The sequence below is a fragment of the Bos javanicus genome, chromosome 4, assembly GCF_032452875.1.
Source record: "Bos javanicus breed banteng chromosome 4, ARS-OSU_banteng_1.0, whole genome shotgun sequence".
Lineage (NCBI taxonomy): Eukaryota > Metazoa > Chordata > Mammalia > Artiodactyla > Bovidae > Bos > Bos javanicus.
In genome coordinates this window covers 11,275,079-11,300,502 of record NC_083871.1, presented here as the reverse complement: position 1 = coordinate 11,300,502, position 25,424 = coordinate 11,275,079, and the positions used below count along the sequence as shown (strand labels likewise).

At 38.2% G+C, this 25,424-nt stretch overlaps 1 protein-coding gene across 1 annotated transcript in view; it reads right to left on the bottom strand.

Annotated features, from left to right (window-relative positions):
- Window positions 1–25,424, bottom strand: part of VPS50 (VPS50 subunit of EARP/GARPII complex) — a 135,000-nt gene that overhangs the window by 13,205 nt on the left and 96,371 nt on the right. The window contains exons 19-22 of the mRNA XM_061413446.1: window positions 23,158–23,276; window positions 19,749–19,855; window positions 8,550–8,671; window positions 5,538–5,618 (exon numbers count right to left, since the gene is read on the bottom strand). Of these exons, the coding sequence (XP_061269430.1) occupies window positions 5,538–5,618; window positions 8,550–8,671; window positions 19,749–19,855; window positions 23,158–23,276 (429 nt within the window). The remainder of the gene's footprint in view (window positions 1–5,537; window positions 5,619–8,549; window positions 8,672–19,748; window positions 19,856–23,157; window positions 23,277–25,424) is intronic.

The following is a 25,424-nucleotide window of genomic DNA, read 5'->3' as shown; positions in this document are numbered from 1 at the left end:
TCAGGCATATGTTAATTACACTTGATTTCAGTTCTTCCCCCCTCCTTTATAGTTCCTAACTACTAGAACTTTCCTTTTTATACTAAAGGAAAATGACCCAGCTCCATATACTATTTTTCTAAACGTGGTCAAACAAGAAATCCTTATGAAGGGACAAATATTTCATAGAGACAATAGTGAGAAGTCTTTTAAGAACTTGTAAATGTTGGAAAAGAGACTGCCCCACCAGGATCAAGCTGTTAAAATCCAAAAAAACTGTGGTGTGATCAACCCTTTCACATCGAAGTTTTAACCAAGGTAACCTTGGTGTATTCCCAAGACGGTAGGACTAAAATGTAGTTCTAAATTGAAATAGAATCAACTGTATTATATATGTCTACACATAGACTACTGATCTGCAGGAAGATGGCAGATGGAAATAAAAGAAACGGATGTCCAAAGAGACGAGTGGGCTGAGCCTTAAAAGATCCTTGAAGAAAATTACAGCACAAAAACTGAATATAAACAAAGCTAGAAGTGTACAAAATGTAAATCTAGATTACTTTTTAAATCAATTTTATAATCACAAATCTCTTAACATTTGCCTTATGGAAAAAAGGAGACATCAAATGCTGATGTTACTCTGGGAGCGTAACAGGTTTGTAAATTTAGCAAAATGGAAATAATACATTATAAAACCTTTCAAGTTAGAAAATGGTTTTATTCTTTAGTTTTTTTTTATAGCCTGTCTTCCACTAAAGGTACTGTCACTCTTCAATCTATAATTACTCAATTAGCATTTAAAAGTTATTTTGTGAACAACTGTGTTTTCTCTCAGGACGATCAGGATAAGGGAACCATGCAAGTTAATCAGTGTCATGGCTCCATTATTTATTTCCTTCTACTAAAAAGGAACAAAAATCACCCCACTACTGTCAAAAAAAACAAAAAATCACAAAATTTCATACTGTTTCATACCAACTGGTTGCCTAGGCTATTATATTTAATAATTTAATTCTGGTGGCTATTTAATCACCACCTACCTGAATGTCCAAGTAAAAAGCCTTAGAATCACTCTTGACCCCGCTTCCTTCTCACCTCCATCATGCCTAAACAGACAGAAACTCTCTTGTCTGTTTCTTCCTCATGTCATTACTTCATCAGGACCAGGGCCCCACAACATTCCTGACCGGACCCATTCTAAAAGTCCCCTAGTAGTCTCTCTAGCTTCTCCTGTTTCTACTCCACTCTCCACACTGGTTTACTTTTCAATAATACCTAGGTGATTTTTCTAAAATGGGCATGTGATCACACCAGTCTGTAACTTAAAAATTTCAACTGACAATCCCTTCCTCATGGAGAAAAAGCCTAAACTTTGTTGCCACGACATCACTCCTTTACCACCTTGCCAGTCTCGTTTCCAGATGATCTCTGCACCCCTAAGATCTGGTCACACTGGACTGCTTGTTACACCTGCCTTACTGACGCTCTTGTCTTAGAGCTCTTTTCTCCTTGTCTTCCTAGCTCTTACTTCACTTTTTAAGTGTGAACTCATATTCACCTCCTTCCTGTAAATTTCTCACTCTCCCAAGAAATGTACTTGTGTTACCATCATCTACATGCATGCCCGTAGGTGGTGTACAGCACAGTCTGTCAGTGGCTGTTCTCCCTTACAGCGTTGAGTTCCCGAGGCAGGGACCAATTTCGCCCTCTCTGTACCTTAAGTTCGTGGCATGCCTCTTGGCATGAGCAGACCCTCCTCAGTTCACTGATGGAGAGGATGCTAAGAACCTTCTCTTACTCTATTATTCTCTTTCAAGCCCATTCATTCCGACTAGGCGTTTGTCTGCTTCACTGCACGAAGGAGTTAGCCAAGTACCCACTGGCCTCCTTAGGGCCAAGTCCAAGAGTCAACTCTGAATATCCATCTCTGAATATTCCTCCTGACCTTTGAACCCAGCAGTGCTCCAGTTTTTATTCCTGACACTTCTCTTACTGACATTCTACTCCCTACACAATTTCATCCAGTCTCACAGAGTTAAATGCCATCCACATGCCAACAGCTCAAAATTTAAGCCCTGACTGGTCTCTCATCTTTAGCGGATTTAACATATCTGAAACTGAACTCGCGATGTCCTCCTAAAACATGCAGCTCCTTGAGACTTAGCCACCCACTAATGGCACAGGCTCCCGAAGTCAGCTACCATCCTTGACTCCTCTCAGCGTCACACTCCTCTTGTAATCCATCAACAAATCTTGATGGGTCTACCTTCAAAACAGACCCATCTGGGGAAATATGCTCAAGAAGAGCAAGAAAGTCACCAAAATGTCAACATGACGTAGGCAAATGGTATGTGCGTACTGCGCACTTAAACGGAAAAGCTTCTAAACAGGACCCATGTTTCAGCTCATACCAGGAGAGTAAGGAAAGGACATACAGCCTTTTGAAGACTTTAAGAAATGAAACCGTCATCTTTATTCTCACAGTGAAAGTTACATTTATAGCTTTTTCTGCCACTAATGTACTAACGCAAAGAAAATTCATATTTATGGACTTTTCTGGATCAATTTAGAATACTTTTCTCATCAAAGATCCAAAGTTGGCCAAAGGTCTTAAAGCAAACAATTGAGCATCACCAGGTAGATAACTAAAAATTCACATTTCTGATACCACCAACACCTACACCAGCCCTCTTTCCTACTTGTTCACTATTACACCATCTTTTTTTAGACTTTTATTTGATGTGTCTAACAAATTTTCTTAGTTTACAGTGAATTTACATGATAAGCAGTTTCAGGTGGCATTTTAAAGAACATGATGATGTGATTCTGCCTTTTACAGCTTGAAGACAAGCAAAACTTAAAAATATATATATGGAGAAAATTACCCAAAAAGTGCTTATTAAAGTTTTAAGGAACACACAGGAGAAATATGAGGAAAAAATACTATTTCCATCCAGTGGTTTCAGATTGATTAGGCTATAATTTGTTTTAATATACAAGAAATATATCGAATAGCAAGAAACCAATTAATGTTCTCTGCCATTGTAGATACAAATTAATGAAGATGATTTATATACCAGCTTATGGAAACCTGAGATCAAGGTCTAGTAAACGACAAATATATTTTTTAAAATAATAAAACAATGCTTGTCAGTATGAATAACAATTTAACATGTAAATCATTGGAAACTAATGGAAATTTTCAGAAAAACTTCTGGTGTACTGCTATAGAGTCTTATCCATCAGAGGAGTCAGGACTCTGGAGAGACTCTGTCAAAGTCAGTGAAGGGGAACGCCAGCCTGCACGAGCTTCTGGTCCAAGGTGCAGTCTTTGATTTAAGAGATGGGAAGAATAAGGTCTTAAAAAAAGTTATGTTTAGGGACCTCCCCAGTGGTTGAGAATCCGCCTGCCAATGCAGGGGACACAGGTTTGATCCCTGGTCTGGGAAGATTCCACATTCCACAACTACGGAAGCCCGTGAGCCTAGAGCCTGTGCTCTGCGATAAGAGAAGCCACCGCAATGAGAAGCCCGCACACCACAGCGAAGAGCAGCCCCCCTGGGCCGCAAGCAGAGAAGCCCATGCACAGCAATAAAGACCCAGAGTGCAGCCAAAAACAAACAAATAAATATCTTTAAAAGACAAGGTACCAAAGGAAAAATCTATTTATTAGGGAGGGGTTTGTCTCTGGTTTAACAAAAAAAAATGCATTCATAAAATTGACTATTACACCAACTTAGGAAAAAACGTCTCCAGTGCATCAAGAACTGGTCTGACAGGTGCTACAGATACACTGTTACCAGTAGACGGGTGACCGCTGGTCTTAAAGAACAGCTAGTCTGGCCACTGTTTACTGGACCACACTATTTCATTACACGCTGTACGACAGCATTAAATCCACACCTCAAGGGTCAGGTCTGGAACTGTGGCTTGACAATCATAAGCTAGTAACTAGCAGAGCTACCAGAGAACCACCAGCGTGAATGACTCTAGTGGTATATCTTGGCCCATCTATCATCAGGCATGCAGCCAGAGACAAGAAATAATTCAGCTGTAGGCTAAGATTTGGAAAACAAGATCTTCAGGTCAAGGTTATACTCAGTGTCAAACAAGGAGAAGCAAAATCGAAACAGATAAATGCCAATGGGGCTGAAAGTCAACGATGGATTTTACACAAAACCAAAAAAAAAGAAATTGATGACTGTGTCAAACAAGCTTTGACTCTGCAAACGAAGACCAGGATTAAGTGGACAACAAGACCAAGATAACAAGCCAGGTTAATCCAGGTGACACCAAACTCAAGGATTCAAGTTTATTCATTTACTTTATATACATATATTGAAGAGATGCTGTGTACAAAAGTAACTGCTATGAATATGAATGTGTATTTTAAAAATAAGTGCTGAGCAAAAAGATCTCCAAATGTAAAGGGGAGTGGATGAGACAGATACAGGTTATTTCCTCTGCATAAACAGTGCTCACATGAAATATCCACACACGGCCCTCTCACTTTATTCATATCTCTGTCTGAAGAGCACTGTCCCATCACCCTGCTTCATTTTCTTCTTGGCACTTATCAGGACCTGCCACTCTTACATATTTATCTGTCTCACTGCCCCAGTAAAATGCAAGTTTCAAGAAGATGAGAATTACCTCTGTGTACTGATGACCTTTCCACTATTATAGTAATGCATGATATATAATAATTATTCCAAATAAGTACTGCTTAAAAGAATGAATGATTACAAAAACTTCAATAAGAAGTATGCTCATAATATAGAGGTTATGCAAAAGTGATTGCTTATTTGGGTAAGTGAAGGAATAAAGATGAAAATCCATGGATGCAGAGAAAAGCACTGAAGAACACACGTCTCTGGCTACAGTGACCAAGCATAAGAAAAAAATTTTTTTCTTATGTTAAATGCTTGTATTGGCTTAAATACTATAGAGCATCAGTCCCAGTTTTGCTAACACAGCATTTTAAAACATGCATTTCATCACATGACAGTTAAGAATCAAGACTCCCTACTATATAGCCAATTAAACCCAAACGTCTCAAATGTTAAAGACATTTACAAAGTGGTCCTTAAACAATCTTTGCAACACAACTCTCTGTCATAAACAGATGCCCCATCACAAAAACCTGTCAGTTTGGGCTGGGCTTGCTCCCACCACCAGGCCCTTGCTCAGCCTCGGAACCTTAATGTGAATACCATTCCTTCTCCTTTTCCTCACTGACCCCATGCCTGCTCTTCAAAGTCGAGCATCCTCCTCTAGTCATTCTCAGACATTAATTCTGAAGATAAACCTTTCTTCTCTTTGAACTTGCACTGCACACAGAACCAGTATCATATTTCTTTGGGGTATACTAGCTTTCTCTCTCCATCTGGCTATAAGAAACCTCCATCTCACTTCCTACAGGCAATTAGTGGACTAGGAACAATTAGTGGACTAGGAATTAACATATGTATAGAAATACATTTACATGTAGTTGATTAGATGGCCAATTTCTATCTTAAATAACCCAAAAGAATGGATTCCAATTGATTACTTACCAGATCAATGAGGCTTTCTTGTATCCTGTTTAGAGTTGTTCTTAGTCTACTACTACTAAGACCTAGTCCTGTTGATTCCAACTGAAAAAGACAACGAAAAGCACATTAAATCACTTTGGGGAGAACCCTGCAAATGTTTTAACTTCAAATTCTTAGCGTTCAGAGGGTTTCCAAACACCAAATTACCAAAATATCAGGGAAAAGAAGTCAAATCTTCACCCTCAAGGGAACAAGAGAGCTATTGACACATGTGTCACACTAACATCAATCAATCTAATGAATTTATCAGGAGAGAATTCACCAGAATTTCTTTCCCACAGATTACTACTTTCAACTACAAAGCCTAACGATTTTCATATACTTAAAGAACCCAAGGATGGGAAAGGTCACACTGACACAGAAAAAACAAAACAGAGATGACACGTATTTTCAGTATCAAGAATGAGAGAATGGATAACACTACAGATTCTTCAACATTAAAAGGATAATAAGAGAATTTTATGAATAATTTTATGCCCATAAATTTACCAAACCAGATAAAATGGACAAATTCCTTGACAAACTCATAAAAATTGACCTTAGAAGAAACAGAATATTAAGCAGTAATTGTTAAATTTAATAAAAACCTTCAAAAAGTACTAGCCCTACATAGACTCTCAGAAAATATAAAAAAGAATGTTTCCCAATTGTTTTATGAGACTAATATTACACTGATTTCTAAGCCAAAGATATCACAGAAAACCTAACTATAGACTCATAAACTTGATGGGCAGAATTTTTTTTTTTTTAATTCTTAAGAAAATATTGAGGAAAGAGAAGGGGATGACAGAGGATGAGATGAATGGATGGCATCAGCAACTCAATGGACATGAGTCTGAGCAAATTCCAGAACACAGTGAAGGACAGGGAAGCCTGGCATGCTACACCTCATGAAATTGCAAAGAGCTGGACACAACTTAACAAACAACAACAACAAGAAAATATTACCAAATTCCTTCATGACCAAGTGGTGTTTGTCTTGGGAATATAAGACTGGTTTAATAGCCTAAAATACGACTTTGAAATTAACCAACATAATTCATCATATTAATATATTTCTTTAGGGAAGAAAGTTATGATTGCTTAGATTCAGAAACTTTATCCTTTCATGATAACACGAATTTATCCTTTCATGACTGAATTTATCCTTTCATAATCACAATCCAGAAAACCAGTAACAGAAGAGAATTTTGTCAACATTGATCATAGGACTCTATAAAATAGCTGGCATCATAATCAATGGTGAAAGGCTCAACACTTTCTATCCTGGAGAGATGAGGGAGGAGGGAACAGGACGTCAGCTCGCACCACTTTTATTTCACGTTGTGCTGGAGGTCAAACTTTTGTAATTTTTCTCCAGCATACAGATATATATATATATATATATATATGTATGAGGCCTACAGAATAAAAAATACAAGGCAAACAGACTGGAAAAGAAGAGGTAGAGCCGAATATCAGATACTTCCCTTTAAGCACTGATTTAACTCCACTCCACGAATTTTGGTATGTTGTGTTTCCATTATCATTCACTTTGAAATAGTTTCTAATTTCTCTAGTGGTTTCTTATTTAACCCAATCTTTATTTAGATGTGCGTTAATTTTGAAATATTTCAGTTTTCCCATTTTGTTATTTCTTTCTAATTTAATTATATTGACATCAGAAAATATATCCTATATGATTTCTATGGTTTTTAAACTCATTAGAACATGTTTCATGGCCCAGAAATATGGTCTATCCTGACAAATGTTCAAGCCGGAACAGAACTATTTTAACCAATATGATAGTCACAAGTCACACGTGACTAATTTAAATATAAACCAGCTAAAATCAAGTACAATGAAAAATCAGTCCCCAATCATACCAGTCACATTTAAGTGCTCAAAAGACACTGTGGCTTGTGGTTACCATATTGGGCAGTACAAATATAGAACATTTCCATTATTGCAAAACTTCTCCTGGCCAGCACTGCTCTAGAGGCACAGTCTAAGAAGATACAGTAAAACTGATTTAGAAGACTAAAAGAAGCTAACAATTAGCTAAAACTCCAGAAGGGCTTTCTTCTTTAATATTTATTGAGCATTGTGTAATGAATTAATACCTATTTTATAGTGACATGAATTCTGCAGCAACTTAAGTCTCTGATTATGTTAGTATTCTAATTTTGCAGAGTTAAGAACACAGCAAATTCAGATCCTATATTAAAAGATCATGTCTTTGATATACTGTGATCATGGTGAAAATATGAGTATTTTGTATGATGAATATAGTCATCCATTAAAACTCACAAGTTTTTGAAAAGGTATAAAATATTGTATGTGAAAAATTAGTATTAGGATATGTTCATAAAATCCAATGCTATGCTTTTATAAAAAAAAAAAAAAATCTGTCAAAAACCTAGTAATTCCCAAATATCAGATCAGTTACCTGCTTAATACTGCGCTGTTCTCCTTAGGAGTAGAAAAAGATAAAACTCAACAAGATCTTTGTAAGCACATAAAGGAGGTACAAGAAATATTAATTCTATGGCAGGCAGATGGTTCAGTTCAAAGATTTTCATATTATTTTTAAAAATATTTGCCATTATCTTCTGAAGGTACAGTGCCTGCTATGGTTGTTAGCCAGTATTTAAAATTTCATTTTACACCAATATACACCAAGACAGATTTAAACAAAGCAACCTGCCCATTTTCACTGCCAAAATACATCAAAGTTAGACAGAGATGCTGCACTTTTTCTGCCAAAAATGTGAATAACATACAATATGTCTATTATATCAAAGCTTAAAACTAATATATTTTAAACAAGGCAACTGGGCACACAAAAGGCTGGTATCAATAATTCTGTTGCATTTTGGATGGATAATTTTCAAAATAATGTTATTTGTGTATTTTATACAGAGAGAATGAACTTTACATTTACAAAAACAAATTTTAAAAGAAACAGACTCCTCCCCCAAAAGACTGACTTACTGAATCATTCCGACCAAAAAAGGTATATATTGCATACAAGTAATAATCAAAGAGCTGAGACATGAAATGGATAACATCGAAAGCAATTGGCTTAAGAATGTTCATCATCTGCATATATTTACCTGAAAAGAAAAAAAAAAAATAACAAATAGCACAAAATTAAAATCTGTTAGTCTCCAATTAAGAAACCATAAAAATACTTTACCAAAATACTTTTAATGAAATATTACATTCCTTAGTCATATCGGCCATGCCTCAAGTACTCAACATTTATTTGTAGCTCATTTATTTGTAGTTAATGACTACTATACTGGACAGTGCTGATATAGAAGAGTTATACCATCTTGGAAAGTACTACAGGATGGCACTGATTAAAAAAGGAAAAAAAAAATACCTATATAAACTTCTCATGTCATTATATTTTACTGTTTGCCTTACATTTATGGAACTCCTGAACTCTTCTACAATGACACTGTATACAAAGCCAACATAGCTCCTCATCTCTTGGAGATTCCATTTAAAACAATTTCTTCAAAAATGTTTAGGTGTAATAAGACAAAAGACAATGTATTCTGAGAAAAAGTGGGGTTCTTTTCATAAGCATATTATACACATGTAGCAAAAGTAAAAAACAAACAAACAAGAAGAAAATGTGGAAGACACTCCCCGTTCCCCCGGATCCTAGCCCTGTGAAATCTGCCATCGGAGGCCAAGAACATTTCTTTATCACCACATCAGAGCTCAACAGTCTCAAAGTGCCAAGAACACGTCCTCCTCATTCCTTCCTTTGGGAGATGCCAGTGTTCCTTTCTTTTTCCTCTACACGTATGATACAGTTACATAAAAACATTTAAAACCTCAAATTTCTGCATTTATAAACTTGTTCATGTGTTTGAAAGGTGCATGGGAGATGGGCTGAATCAAATAACACCCAATAATGAGTACTGAATTGTGTTTTTTAAAGGAAATAACAGGGAAAGAAGCAGATCTATAAAAAATGCTTTTCTGCAGAAGTTGTTAAAACAGGCTATTTGCTTTATTTCCAAATGAGCATTCAGGAGCCATCTCTACTTTATGGAACTGCTATGCATTTTAAACTGGTACTATTGAAGACACCAGAATTCAAGAGAAAACATATTAACTGCAGCAGAAAAAAAATGACAAATTTACTCTAATGGAAATATCTACATCATTTCTTTATTATCTAAGAACTCAGTGTATCTGTCTTAATTTACACGAGAAATGAGTTTAAATAATGGGACGGTCAGAAAGACAAGCACACACACATATCAGAGTAAAAAAAAAACCCATCAATTTAGATTCTATTCTTACTCCTGTTTACAAGTCTTTTGTTTCAGAATTATTTTTTGTAATAATTTCACATAATCGAGATTTTTTTTTTTAAATCTCAATTGAAAAATATTTTGAAAATACACTCATAGAACATTCTGGATCACTATGAAGACATTTCATCGACTGCAAACACATCACTATTTAAACTTCAACTATTTACCCATTAAATAATGTGATACTGTAGAGAAAAAAAAATGAAAAAGTAGATAATATTACTTTAGTCTGTAAAAGAACATTTCTAGAAGGTGAATAGTAGACAACATCTGGATTGACACATATCCAGAATACAAAGCTCCTCTCCATTCCTAATAAGATTAACCATTCTTCATATAAGTCATCTTAAGAAAGGATATAAAAATGAATTAATAGGTAAAAGCTATTTTAAATATGCATTCAGAAAAAAAAAAAAAAAAACCAGATGATCCCAACCAGTCTGAAAAAAAAGGAAACATAATCATTCAGTACATTCAACAAACACTTTTTGAAAGCTGACTATGTTCACGGTCTTGTGTTAAGACACAAGGAACTACACAGAGTCCCTGCTCTCTCACAGAGCCCCTCCATGACTTCACAGGGCCAGACACGGAAGGCAGTCACTGAGAAGCAGGCTGCCAGTATACTAACACAGAGAAGAGTAAGAAATCTGTCTTTCCAGTTCTACAGGGTCGAGTAGGCCTTTAGAGGCCTGAGGGAATGTATGCACTCCCTCAGTATTATTGAACTAAAAAAGAATTTTACAATCATTTAAATTCCTATAAAGAGAAGTGGCTGAGAAAGTAAAGGCAGGTACGTATGCTCACCAGAAAATGATAAATCTCAAAACATTCCTAGACCAGGGGTTGGCAAACCTTTCCAGTAGAGGACCAAAGACTAGATAGCTTAGGCTTTGTATGTCATTCAGTCTCTGGGGCAGATACTCAGCTCTGCTAGTCTTGGTTTCAACTATTCAACTCTCCCCTCACAGCACACAAGCAGCCATGGATGACATGTAAACAAATGAGCATGGGTGTATTCCAATAAAACTTTATTTACAAAAACAGGCAGTCAGACTGATTTGGCCTGCAGGCTACAGTTTCCCAATCCCTGTCTGTACAGAGAGTAGATGGGAGCAAGACGATGGACAAAGAGAACCACAAAGGATGTGGAAGCTGTCTGATAAGACGTGACTGCTTAGAAGCAACAGGTACTGCAAAGGAACAGGAATAAGACATGGGGCTGAGAAAGGATGGATGGACTGAAGGTCTACATATGGAACAAAGTACCTGTCCACACGCCCTAGTTACTGTTCCTCATCAGCAGTTACAGTACTGTAGCCTCCCCTACCCTTATCTGTGGTTTCAGTTACCCACAGTCAACCTCACTCCTAGAACAGTAAATAGAAAATTCTGGGAATAAACAAGTCATAACTTTTAAGTCGAGTGTTGCTCTGAGCAGCATGCTGAAACCTCACGCTGTCTGGCACCATCCCTTTGACCAGCACATCCTGCCTGCTAGTCACTTAGTAGCCATCTCAGTTATCAGATCAGCTGTTGTGGTATCTCTGTGCCTGTGTTTAAGGAATTCTGATTTTACTTTAAAATGGCCCCCAAATGCAAGAGAAGTGATGCTGGCAATTCGGATCTGCCAAAGAGAAGCTGTATAGTACCTCCTTTGAGTGAAAAGGTGGACGTTCACAACTTAATAATGAAAGAAAAAAAAATCATATGCTGAGGATGCTAAGATCTGTGGTAAGACTGAATCTTCTGTGAAACCATGAAGAAGGAAAAAGAAATTTGTGCTAGTTTTTGTTGTCACACCTTGGACTGCAAAAGTTTCAACCAAAGCAATAAGTGCTTAGCTAAGATGGTAAAGGCACTGAATCTGTACAGTAAGGTACTGTGTGAGAAAGACTACATTTATATAACGTTTATTATAGCATATGTTATAATTTTTCTATTTTATTATTCGTATGGCTTGTTAATCTTTTCCTGTGCCTAGCCTAATTTATAAACTTTTTACCACAGGTATGTGTACAGAAGAAAAAACATCATCTATGTAGGGTTTGCCATGACCTATGGTTTTAGGCATCTACTGGGGATCTTTGAACATATCTCAACACATAAGGGGGGACTACTGCATAGGCTGCCAGAACTTCCCAGACAAAAGCAAAATAAAGCCCCCTAGGAGTTCTTTCTAAAAGAAGTAAAGAATAAACAACACACCCCCACCCCCAACACTGGCAAATTCACTTAACTGAACAAACTTAAAAAAATAAAAGAAAAGCTAAGGTTTCTAGTGTGGCTATTGGCACTACAGATTAAAATCTTTCTCATTCTGGGAATCTGGAGATCTGTCCCCATAATGTAAAGTGAGTGAGTGAGTGAGTGAATGAAGTCGCTCAGTTGTGTCCGACTCTTTACGACTCTGTGGACTGTAGCCCACCAGGCTCCTCTGTCCATGGGATTCTCCAGGCAAGAATACTGGAGTGGGTTGCCATCTACCCAGACCTGCCCTACTCTATACAAAGTTCCCAGTTAGAATACCTACTAAGGAGAAAGAGCCAGCTCCTACACAGTTCTAATTACTCAGCAGAGGACACCCACAATGGCTATCCAGGCCTTCTATTTTAGGGATAAATAACTGAAAGTCACCAGGCTCATGAGGAAAATTCAGAATGACAGTAAAAAGAAAAGCTGATGCTAGAGAAAAGAAAACAACTGAAGCTAAAGAAGAGGAAATACAGTAATTATGTAAAGCCATGTAATAGGCAAACATGGCAGGAAGAAAAAGAGTATAGAAGGGTTCTTAAGTATTTAAAGTTACTAAAAATGTGATTTTTTTTTTAAATTAAAGAAATGGGAAAAGGAAGTCTACCAGAAGGTATAGCAAAAAGACAAGAATACAGAAAAATATTGATATTAGAGAAATATGAGAGACGTAAAGGGCAAACTTAAGGGACTGAACACTTGAGTGAGGGGAAATCCAAGAAAAAGAGATTAAAGAAAATGGGGAGGCAGAAATCAAAGAAACAGTCACAGCTGAGAAACACATGAACCATTAGACTGAAAGGGCAACAAACTACCCAACACGCTTAATGAAAAAGAACTCACAGAGACACCAGAGAGGATTCTGAAACATCAGGAGGAAAAACCATAAAAGCTTTCAGACAGAAGAAATTCACCTGCAATAAAATGAATAATAGAACACCAGACATTTCAACTTTCTAAGGAAAAGTAATTCTCAGTCGACAATTCTATACACAACTAAACTGTCATTCCATGAAGAGCAGAATAAAGACATATTTAGACTGACAAGGATTCAAAACATGTACTTCTTAGTACCTTTTTCTGAGAAATTACAATTAGTAGAAAGACAATCAGAAACAAACCAAGAAATTGCCTCCATACTATTGAGAGGGAGCAGTAGGTGGGTGGGAGACATTTGCTTTTTACCACAGGTTCTTCTTTACTAATTAATGTGTTACTGTGAAGGCTTCCCCGGTGGCTCAGTGGTAAAGAACCTGCCTGCAGTGCAGGAGATGCGGGTTTGATCCCTGGGTTGGGAAGATCCCCTGGAGGAAGGCATGGCAGCCCACTCCAGTACTCTTGCCTGGAGAATCCCATGGACAGAGCAGCTTGGCGGGCTACCGTCCACGGGGTCACAAAGAGTCGGACACGACTGAGCATGCATGTACACACGCCCGTGTTACCGTGAGAGGAGCCACCTTGATAAAAATACAGAAGCACGGTTCCGAAGTTAGTCAGCTGAGCTGAGAAAATGTGGTCTGTAGTTCAGATACACGGCACCCTCTCTTCCTCTCCAGAGTTCGCAACAGAAGCACAGAGGCAGCATGCTTTAGGAACACAGAGGAAAGTCACCTAATAGGTAGCCCAGATAACCAAGAAAGATGTCTCCCAAATAACAAACTTCATGAAGTTCCTACTCCTGCCTCCAACCTCTACTATCACCGTGTTGACCTCTGTCCAGGAACTGACACTCCTGACATCCTCTACTAGGGCTATGAAGCATGGAGTCAAGAGCTTACCGGCTCTAGGATCAGACAACCTGTGTGACATATAAGGCATGTTATTTATCACCAGGCTTCAATTGACTGTATATTAAAAAGGTACTCTGAAGAACTCATGAGAAAATGCTTGTCAAATGTTTACATAGCGTATAATAAGAGAGCAAAATGTCTTAGCTACCTCTGCTAAATAAAATAAATATACTCATGAGGAAGGCAAAATGGGAGACATATATATATTTAGGGTATTACATGAAGAGAATCTAACCTAATCTGGAGATGAGGAAAAGCTTCACACGGGAAGCAATGTTTAAACTCTCTCACCCTTTGCAGCAACACGGATGGGTCTAGAGATGATCATTCTAAGTCAAGTCAGACAAAGACAAAAACCACATGATATCACTTATATGTGGAATCTAAAAAACGATACAAATGAACTAATTTACAAAACAGACTCACAGACATAGAAAACAAACTTATTGTTACCAAAGGGTAAGAGAGAATAAATTGGGAATTTGGGTTTAATGGAAACACACTATTATATATAAAATAAACAACAAGGACCTACTGTACAGCACTGGGAACTATATTCGATATCTTGTAACAGTCTATAAAATGGAAAACAATCTGAAAAAGAAATATATACATATATATGTATGTGCATATGAGCATATATGTGCTATATATACGTATATGAAACTGAATCATTTCCTATACATCTGAAACACTGTAAATCAACTATACTTAAAATTTTTTAAAAAGCAAAAAACAAAAACCCTCTCACCTTAAATCTAGACCCTGAGTCCTGTATACTCAAGGGAAGGAGGCACACAGAGGGGCTGGAGAAGAAACCAAGCAGAAGAGTGGACAAGGACTACAATCCAGAGGAACAAGACTGGGCCTGCCTTACGAGCTCATCGTAGGGAATGCAGAGAGAGGAGTGTGAGGACCACAGGGAAGGGGACCTGGGGGATTTAGTCAGTGAGACACAGCCCCTGTGCAGAGAAGTGAATTCGAGGTAAAAAGAAAAAGAAATGCTGACAGTGTGTGTGTGTGTGTTAAAAAATTAAAGAGTTCTCAGTGTAAAATTTATTGAGTAGCTACAGAAGCAAAAAGCATTTGGCTGGGTGCTCTATATGCTGCAAAGATGGCAAACTTTCTTCTTCTTATATAGGAGCTAACAATCTGATGGGGCAAAAGCAAGAACAGGATCTGAGCTGGAAGGATGTTTGTTATCCTTAGAACAGTGCACTGAGTTGAGAGATCCTCAATGGGTATAAATAGCACATATAGGCCAACTGGAAATGCTACAAATGAGAAAGGTGAATTGGAGGTCAGGGCTTTGTTTCTACCTTGGGGTATTTTAATTTTTAACCATTTTCACACATTACTTTTTCAATTTAAAACACTCTGTGATAAAATGAAAATATCAATGTCCCACCTATAAGAATGTACCAGTGAAAAGAGATTTTTTCCCTCTGAAGTCTGTGTTTCCTCCGTCATATACACTGCCACTCTGCCACGGTCTGACTAAACGTCCCTTGTGTATGTATCCCGGCCATGTTAAATCCTGTGCATGGGTTGGTGTGTATTCTTTCCAGCTGCTAAGGTAATAATTTTGTTGTAAGGTCTGCAGGTTTTATAAGCATAGGTTTTGGCACCCTATCCTCTGCCCCTCAGACTTAACCATAGCTGCTCACATGAGAGTTGCCTCCAGTAGAGAAAATGGTGGATAACAAAGCTACTTCAGTGATGAGATAAACACCTTAAAATTTCTCTGCCTGTCTGCAAGAAATTCTCAGCCTGACAGGATTTTCTCTTTTCACAAGCAAGCATTCTGGTTGGTCCCCTGTACTTGTGAAGGACCCCAAGCCTTTCCAATAGATTTAGGCACCACCCGCATGTGTGTGTGTGTAGGACTGGGGAGCCCCGTTACACTCTTTTTGTCTAATCTCTCCTAAATATCTGCCAAATAAACACTACTTAAAAAGGACACTTTGTATACGCCTTTAATGTTCTCAAATGTGCTTCCCAACCACTGAGAATGAGTTCCTTCATCTTCCCAGGCACCAAAAATTAATCTAGCTTATTTACACAACTGTACTGGCTTTGTAAGAAGAGACATTAGCTTTGCCAGTATTACCTTCAAGTATTTCTATGCAATAACAACAGGGGATGGAGTACTGTTATTTACTAGTCGGAGACCCCTCAGTGAGTGGTTCCCTTAAAGTTCTACTTTATGCTGCTGCTGCTGCTGCTAAGTCGCTTCAGTCGTGTCCGACTCTGTGCGACCCCATAGACGGCAGCCCACCAGGCTTCCCCATCCCTGGGATTCTCCAGGCAAGAACAGTGGAGTGGGTTGCCATTTCCTCCTCCAATGCATGAAAGTGAAAAGTCAAAGTGAAGTCGCTCAGTTGTGTCCAACTCCTAGCGACCCCATGGACTGCCATGGGATTTTCCAGGCAAGAGTACCGGAGTGGGGTACCATTGCCTTCTCCGTCTACTTTATGAATATGTACAAAATGAAGATATAGACACCCCAGGCAGAGAGAAAGTGGTAGGCATGAGTCTACTGAGGAATAGCGGCAGCACCTAATCCCAGCCCTAAATGAAAAGACATGAGAGTCAGATGGTCATCCTATGCACTGTGCCCTAATGACAACTCTAGTAAAAGACCAAGTGGGAAGAAGACTGAAATTACGATGGTCAGATTCCCTGAATAAGTCCTATTCAGGACTGCTAGGTTTAACACACCTGCTATACTAAAGAGCCACAGAATGAAGTTTTTCTGTTTCTATAAAGCCACTGTTCAAAAACAATGTCCACTGTGTTGGTGAGTGATCCTTATGGAAGAATTTGTTGTTATTGTCTTCTGAATTTAGTTCCAGCAGCACACTTCTATCATTATCATATCCCTTTCTTAGAATAATGAGAAAAACAGAATGTGTTGTTCCTTCTGATTTGTCTGCATTCCAGGTGGTGCTAGTGGTAAAGAACCTGCCTGCCAATGCAGGAGATGTAAGAGACTCAAGCTCAATCCCTGGGTGAGGAAGATCCCCTGGAGGAAGGCCTGGCAACCCACTCCAGTATTCTTGCCTGGAGAATCCCATGGACAGAGGAGCCTGGTGAGGTCCATAGGGTCGCAGAATCGGACATGACTGAAGCGACTTAACATGAACACAGTTGAATAAAACATGACTTTCCCCTCCTCAATTTTGTTGTGGCTTCCTATTTGCTTTGACTGAATATATGTCTTTTAGGGTAGAAGGCAACAATGATGACCGCTAGTCCTTTGTGAACTAGGTAAGGAGATAACTTAGCTTAAATGTGGTTAAGTTACCATTTAATGTGGTTGACTGTATTATTTTCCCCAACTATCTGTTCTTTCCCACCTCCACTCCCTGGAAGAGGATTATGCATCCTTGTCCACCACCCTGGACTGGCAGTTCCTTCCTGCGACAGAAGTTCACTTCTCTACCACGGGTCAAGCCTGACTTGCTACGACCAGTGACATGTTACAGGAAGTCAGGGCAGCACATCAGAGTGGCAGCTTTAAGAGTCATAATATGGCTCAGCTCTTGTTCTCCCCATATCCCAGATCAGTGCTACTTTTTCAGCCTGCATCGCAGAATGAAGACATACATGGGGCAGAACTAAGAGGCTCAGGAGTCAATATGCATCGTGATAAATCATAAGGTCACTGATGTTTTAGGGTGTTTTGTTACTTCCACATAACTGAGCACAAACTGACTTCATTCAACTACATCTCAAGCAGTGGTCCAGACACTGTAATCTACAGTGAGTACAGAGGACTGATAAGGATGACAAGGACTTTGGAATATCCAACAATGAGGACCATATAAGGGAACTCAGCACTGCTACTGCTGCTATTGCTAAGTCATGTCAGTCATGTCTGACTCTGTGCAACCCCAAAGATGGCAGCCCAACAGGCTCCCCCATCCCTGGGATTCTCCAGGCAAGAACACTGGAGTGGGCTGCCATTTCCTTCTCCAATGCAGGAAAGTGAAAAGTGAAAGGGAAGTCGCTCAGTCATGTCCGACTCTTCCCAACCCCATGGACTGCAGCCTACCAGGCTCCTCTACCCATGGGATTTTCCAGGCAAGAGTACTGGAGTGGGGTGCCATCGCCTTCTCCGAGGAACTAAGCACGCTGACTCTGAAGAATGGACTGGGCAAAGGGAAGCAAAAGGAAAGGAAGGACACTATAGCTACCACCACATATCAGAAAAGTGACCACATGGGAAAAAAGGAGAAAAAAAGTATAGACTTAAACTCTTTTTGCTTTTAAGGGCATATCTAAGACCAAGAGGTAGAATTAGACAGTTATTTTGGTTTACTATGAAGGAGAGATTTCTACCAATTATATCAGTCTAAGACCAGAATGAGGAGTCCTGCAAACTAATAATGGTTTCAGCAACAGCAAGACATGAAACAGAGACTACTAGATGGCCAACATATATTAGATGCAGTAGAGAAAGACATCCTTATTTTATGGGAAATTATACAAGATCCCATGGACGGAGGAGCCTGGTAGGCTGCAGTCCATGGGATCGCTGAGTCGGACACGACTGAGCGACTTCACTTTCACTTTTCACTTTCATGCATTGGAGAAGGAACTGGCAACCCACTCCAGTGTTCTTGCCTGGAGAATCCCAGGGACAGAGGAGCCTGGTGGGCTGCCGTCTATGGGGTCGCGCAGAGTCTGACATGACTGAAGCGACTTAGCAGCAGCAGCAGCATACAAGATCATCTCCTCAGAATTCTTCTAATTCTGACTATAAATTCTAGAGAATAACTCATGATTGTAGGTTCAGTTAGCTCTCTTGGATAAGGAAGAAAAGCTAATTCCCTGGCAATAACCAGCCATATAATAGCTTTTTAGAATCTGCCATTTGTCTGTGTCATAAAAATATAAACTTTTTCTTTTCTGCTCAATTCATTATTACTTTTCCACACTATTTTTCCTAAAGAAAGTCAGACTTCTAAAAAAAGAAACTTCCATCTTTATCCCATTCATTAATGAAATTTAGAAATTATCTTTGGGAACACAAACTTTTTTTATTAGAGCTAAGAGTCATTAAACTAGGCAACAGGAAATTATCATCTCCATAAATAGAACACAGAGATTTTTATAGAAGTCACTAAGATTCCTGACTGGTATAGGTAACTTAATTAACATGAGAAGACATCTCTATAACTTATTTGTCAAACGTACAGACTTATTTGTGAGACACAAAGGTTGAGATAGCATATAAAATGCTGAAGTACCGATATTAAATATCCCTATCATCTTCAAACTTAAATATTTCATATGGCATTTCTAGGTTATTTGCCTTCTACAAAATCATCAATAAGGGTCTTATCTGTAACATGAATAACACTTCCCATGGTGTGAACATTTAGCTTGTAGAACTCTTGTGTCTGAAAAATGCCAGAACAATCACTGTTCACTCTGCCTATCTGACAAGACTGTGAATATCAGTGAAACAATAAAATACAAAATACTATAGAAATACAAAACTGGTACTACCATCATCTCATATGGACCTCTAACTCACACAGAGAATTTTTCCACTAGATTTCTATTAATTGGAATATTTTACAAAAAGTGGAAGACACAAATATTAGTAGTTAACTAAAAAAGAAAAGCTGACATTAGTATTACTATTTGGAACAATTAAGATGAGAAAGCACTGACATAAGACAATCTTAAATTCTTCACTGTGGTGGGTACTGGACTGCACAATGAAAACCCATTTGGTAATAAATGTAGACTAATCTAACTGCTATAATAATTTTTTTTAAAAAGGAATAGCTACTTACCAACAAGCCTTATTACATTCAATGTTGTATTTGTTAAGATGGGTGCATTCACTTTATTTAGACTGTAATCTGATTTCTTCCTGCTTTTTAGGGTCTCTCGAGAAACACTTGATATGAGAAAACAAAACAGATTTCAAATTAGGGTTGGCAAGTAGTAAGTCAATAAGTTATTCAGCTTAGGATATAGCCTTCCTTCACTAATTAGCTACTGAAAATCTTACCATGTATCAGTTGGCGATACAGAGATGATCCTCCGGTCCTTACAGAGGGGAAGAGAAATCATTAAGCCAAGAAATAAAGGACTATAATGTATTTCTTCAGTTCTCACACATTATCAACCACTAAAAGAAGCTGTGTCACTGAATCAGAGCAATGTTTTCTTAGGTCTCCCAAGCCGATAGAAATAAAAGCAAAAATAAACAAATGGGACCTAATCAAACTTACAATCTTGCACAGTAAAGGAAACCATAAACAAAATTAAAAGACAACCCATGAATTGGGAGAACATATTTGCAAATGATGGGACTGACAAGGGCTAACCTTTCAAAATATACAAACAGCACATAGAAATCGTAACAAAAAAACAACACCCCAATCAAAAAATAAGCAGAAGACCTAAACAGACATTTCTCCAAGGAAGATATACAGATGCCAACAGGCACATGAAACGATATTCAACACTGCCAATTATTCGAGAAAGGCAAATCAAAACTACAGTGAGGCTATCACCTCAAACCAGATGGAATGGCCATCATCAAAAGTCTACAAATAATAAATGCTGGAGAGACAGTGAAGAGAAGGGAACCCTCCTACACTGTTGGTAGGAATGTAAATTAGCGCAGCCACTATAGAGAACTATATGGAGGTTCCTTAAAAATCTAAAAATAGAGTTACATGACCCAGCAATCCCACTCCTAGGCATATATCTAGAAAAGATGAAAGCTCTAATTTGAAAAGATACATGAAGCCCAATTCTCACAGTGGCACTATTTACAACAGCCAAGATGTGGAAGCAACCTAAGTATCCATCTACAGATGAACAGATAAAAGTGTGTGTGTGTGTGTGTGTGTGTGTGTGTATGTAAACCCACACCCCCACATATGCACACACACATACACAGACAAACACACCCATACAATGGAATACTATTCAGCCATAAAAAGAATGAAATAATATTATCTGGAGCAACATGGATGAACCTACAGATTATTACACTAAGTTAAGTAAGTCACACGAAGAAAGACAAATACTACAGGATATCACTTATATGTGGAATCTAAAAAACAATACAAATGAATTAATTTATGAAACAAAAACAGACTCACAGACATTGGAAAAAAAACTTATGGTTATCAAAGGGGAAGTGGTGGGGAGTTTAACTGGGTATATGGGATTAACAGATGCACACCACCGCATATAAAATAGATAAAAAAACAAGGATTTACTGTATAGCACAGGGAACTGTATTCAATACCTCATGATAAATGATAATGGAAAAGAATTTTTAAAAAGAATGTATATATATATACACATATATATGCATAACTGAATCACTTTGCTGTACACTGACAACACAAAATTATAAATCAACTATATGTCATTAAATAAATAAAAAACAAAAAAGAAGATATGTCATTTAAAAAACAAAAAAGTGTTCTAGGGAAATTACACATCAACTGTATCAAGCATCCTGATTTCAGACCTAGAGATATGAAAGACACTTCACTTAGAATCTGAAATAGGTATAAAGTATAATGGTAAAGTCTAGGGTTGCAGTGATTGGAGAAGGAAATGGCAACCCACTCCAGTGCTCTTGCCTGGAGAATCCTAAGGACAGGGGAGCCTGGTGGGCTGCCGTCTATGGGGTCGCACAGAGTCAGACACGACTGAAGCGACTTAGCAGCAGCAGCAGCAGGGTTGGGGTGACAGTAGTAAATTCAAAGGAAAAGCAGAAGATATATGGTAAGTACAGAAGAAAAGGGGACAACATGTAACAAGGCTACAGGTGAGAAAGCAATATACTCAGAGAGGCATAAGGAGTTGACAGTGGTAGCCTGGAGAATGCATGGGCAGAAGGAAAAGTAAAGGCCAGACCATCGAAAACAACGGAACGTCATGATGACAAAGAGCATGAACCTTATCTTAATTGCAGTGGTGAGCCATTAAGCATTTTAGCCAGGAAAAAGGCACAGTCAAATTTGTATATGAAAGAAAAATCTAAATTTGTATCCAAGAATGGATTAGAAAGGGTTAAGACTAGAGATGGGAAGCCAAGGGAAGGGGATTGATTCAATGATCTGCATAGACACTTTTCCTTGAACTAGTGGTGGCAGTGAAATACAAGAATTTTAATAAATTCAAGAGACACTGAGAAGTTGAAATTGACAGTAACTGTCAACTGGTTGGCTGGCTGCAATTAGGAGTTTACATTGTGTATATTTCTTAAGGGTCAAAGTTTAAGGGGCTGTAAAACCCACCAAGAATGGGAGTACATATGTACACATGTAAATGGAAGCTGTTTGTTCAATTTAATTAGTTTTCTTTTCAGCAAAAACATACTCAAAACATCTGATGAAGAAGTCCAACAAAATAGTTCTACTCAGTTCAAAATGGATCACAGATGTATATATCACACATTTGTGCAAACCAATGGAAATACATTTTCCCAATTATGTGAGTTGCTCATTTTTGAGGTGAGAGATTATATCAGTCAAGGTGTCAAATCAACCAAGTATTAACTAGGTACTTAGAGGGTAAAGGGTAGGAAAGAGGGTATGTAAATCTGTCCTTAAAAATATATTTGTGGTCATTCAGTGTCTGATAGTCATGACATTACTCACAAATCAGAATCAGGCCCAATTTAAAGAAGGTGACAAAAATTCTTATATGGTTATCATAGTTTTTGAAGAAGACAATCATAAAACAAAAACTCAAGTACAAAAAAAGGAACATTAATAAAAGGCTCCAATAGCAAATATCAATGACACTGGGAAGATTTTTCTCTATTCACTAGACTGAGGCAGGAACTCCACATACAAAACAAATGACTATTTTCCTCCTTGAGGAAAAGGAAATCAATGTGAAACAAACTGATCTATGTGAGGCATAAACTGCCTTCCATGGTGGTACTGATTCTATAAATTGCAAGTCTGTTTTTCTGAAAAAGCTACTGATCTCTAAATTAAGAGCTCTTAGGTTATGCCCATTATATAAAAAAAAACAAAAAAACAAACTACATTTTCAGCCTTTCAGGAATCATTTTTAAAATATATTAACTTGTCATGTGACATTATAACCAAAAGAAAATTTAATTTTTGAGGTTTGTTTTTTCTTAACCTTGCAAGTAAATCCTATGTGTTAAGCATGTAACATAAAATGTGAAATACCATACAACCTAAGAATAATTACCTTTTCACAGGAGCATCGCCTGTCTGCTCATCAACGAAATCTCGTTTCAGTTCCTCAGGAACATCACTGTCACTGTCATATTCCTGATAGGCACTTTTTTCCTGTTCATCAGATTCGTACTGGAAAAACCCAACAAAACAGTATATTCAACAGTGTGAATGTAGAACCAACCTTTCTTGGAGTCTTTCAACACAATAAGATAATACCCAATCTTAGAAGCTTTAATTTTGCCATCAAAACCTTGTTAACCTTCCCTTTTCTTTATCATCATGCTACCTTAACCAGCTCAAAGGAAAAAAGAAAAATACAAACATACGTTCAAAAGCTTATAAATGCCCCAAAGAAAAAAAAGTTTCTCTATGAACAAACAAATAAAAAACAACACACACCCTAGAAGAGGAAAAGAGTGTATGTTTGATTAAAAAAAACTCTTCAAGTAGTTTCACCATACTTATTTCTATTTTGCTAATTTATTATAAAAAGCTGAAGGATAAAATTCTGACAGTCTAGAAGTATTAATTCAGCTTAATAAACACATACAACACACATGCTAACATTCTATCTAATTCATTATTTAATTCCAAGGGCAGCTTAGAAACAGGCTAAGCGTCCAGGGACTACTGAGAGCAAGGACAAAAACGGCAGATTTGCTCTTGAGAGGCAGTGACTTTTCATCATCTTTTTGGCATCGTGGCCCAGTGCAGTGTGGGAGAGGAAGAGGAGTCCACGCGCAACAAAGGAAGCACGGCAGTATCACCACATCACTGCCGATGAGCATTATAAATTAATATGACTGAACAACGGCTAACATGTATTGCGTTTTAACCAAGTACCGGGCTAAGTGCTTTCATAAACTGCCCCACTGACTCTTCAAAACAACTCTAAGAAGGAGTTTTATCCCCATATGCCAGTTGAGGAGACCAGTATGATGACAACATGCAAAGAAATTAGTCCTCTAATTCAATGACTACTTTTTGAGTCTAAAGCATTATGACAGGCTTCCCAGATGGCTCAGTGGTAAAGAGTCCGCCTGCCAAGCCGGAGACGAGGGTTTGATTCCTGGGTCAGGAAGATCCCCTGGAGGAGGAAATGGCAACCCACTCCAGTATTCTTGCCTGGAGAATCCCATGGACTGAGGAGCCTGGTGGGCTACAGTCCATGGGCTCCCAAAAGAGTCACACACGACTTAGCGACTGCACCACCAACAAAGCATTCTGACAGGTTGTTTCTAAGACGTGGACTCTGACCCTCAAGGACCTATGCTGTACCTGGGAAGGTCAGCTCACACGTTAATGGATACAAATAAACATTGGAGACATTCTCCTCTACTTGTACACAACGTGATTCTGCTGACACTCAGAAAACTGTTCTCTATGAACTAGGGTCAGCTGCCCAGCACCATAGATCATTTTCAAGGATTCTGTGTTTGCAAGTTTCCCTACCTGATAAAACTTGTAACCCCAACATCAAGACTTCACAACACTTCCACGGTCGTGCACGGATGCGTGCTCTGTGTGGAGCAGCAAAGCCTTTTGGGTCACCTCACCTGCATACTCCCAACTGAGAGCCGACAAGGCAACCACCCTCTCCCTTCTTATTTCGGCTGTAAACAAACGCCCTTTTCACAGGTGACTTAGTGCCACATTCTTAACGTTTCTGTGCATTTCGCCAGTGATTTCACCGTCAGAATGTCCCCCAAGCCCAGGACTGGTGTCGTCCAGTGTTTCCAAGTGCAAGAAGACTGTAAGGTGCCGTATGGCAAGAGTAAGTGTGTTAGATAAGCTTCACTCAGGCAGGGGTTATAGTGCTGCCAGTTGTGAGCTCTATGTTAAGAAGTCGACACTGTATATTAAAACACACATAAAACAAAGGCTGTATACTGACCAGCTGGTGAAAATGCTGTGACCAGAGGCTTGCAGATACTTAATCCCATATGTTGCCTAAAAGTAACAGTTTTCTATTGCAGATTTAGTGTTCCTGGTTACCTTATATAGAATACAACTGCCACAAAGAAAAAATCAAAGGCAATGGGAGATTAAAATGAACAAATCATTAGTACAGAGGGATACATTATTTCAAAAATATTGGACTGGCTTAATTCCTTTCCATTTAATCTATATTAACTGAGACAAAATGTCACAAAGAATCACTAAACTATCATTTTACATAAGGTTTACTATGAAATAATTTCTACTTCACGATGAAACATGATATTGGTATATTTTCATGACCATGTTTTTTAAAGGATAGTTTCACTTACTAACAAA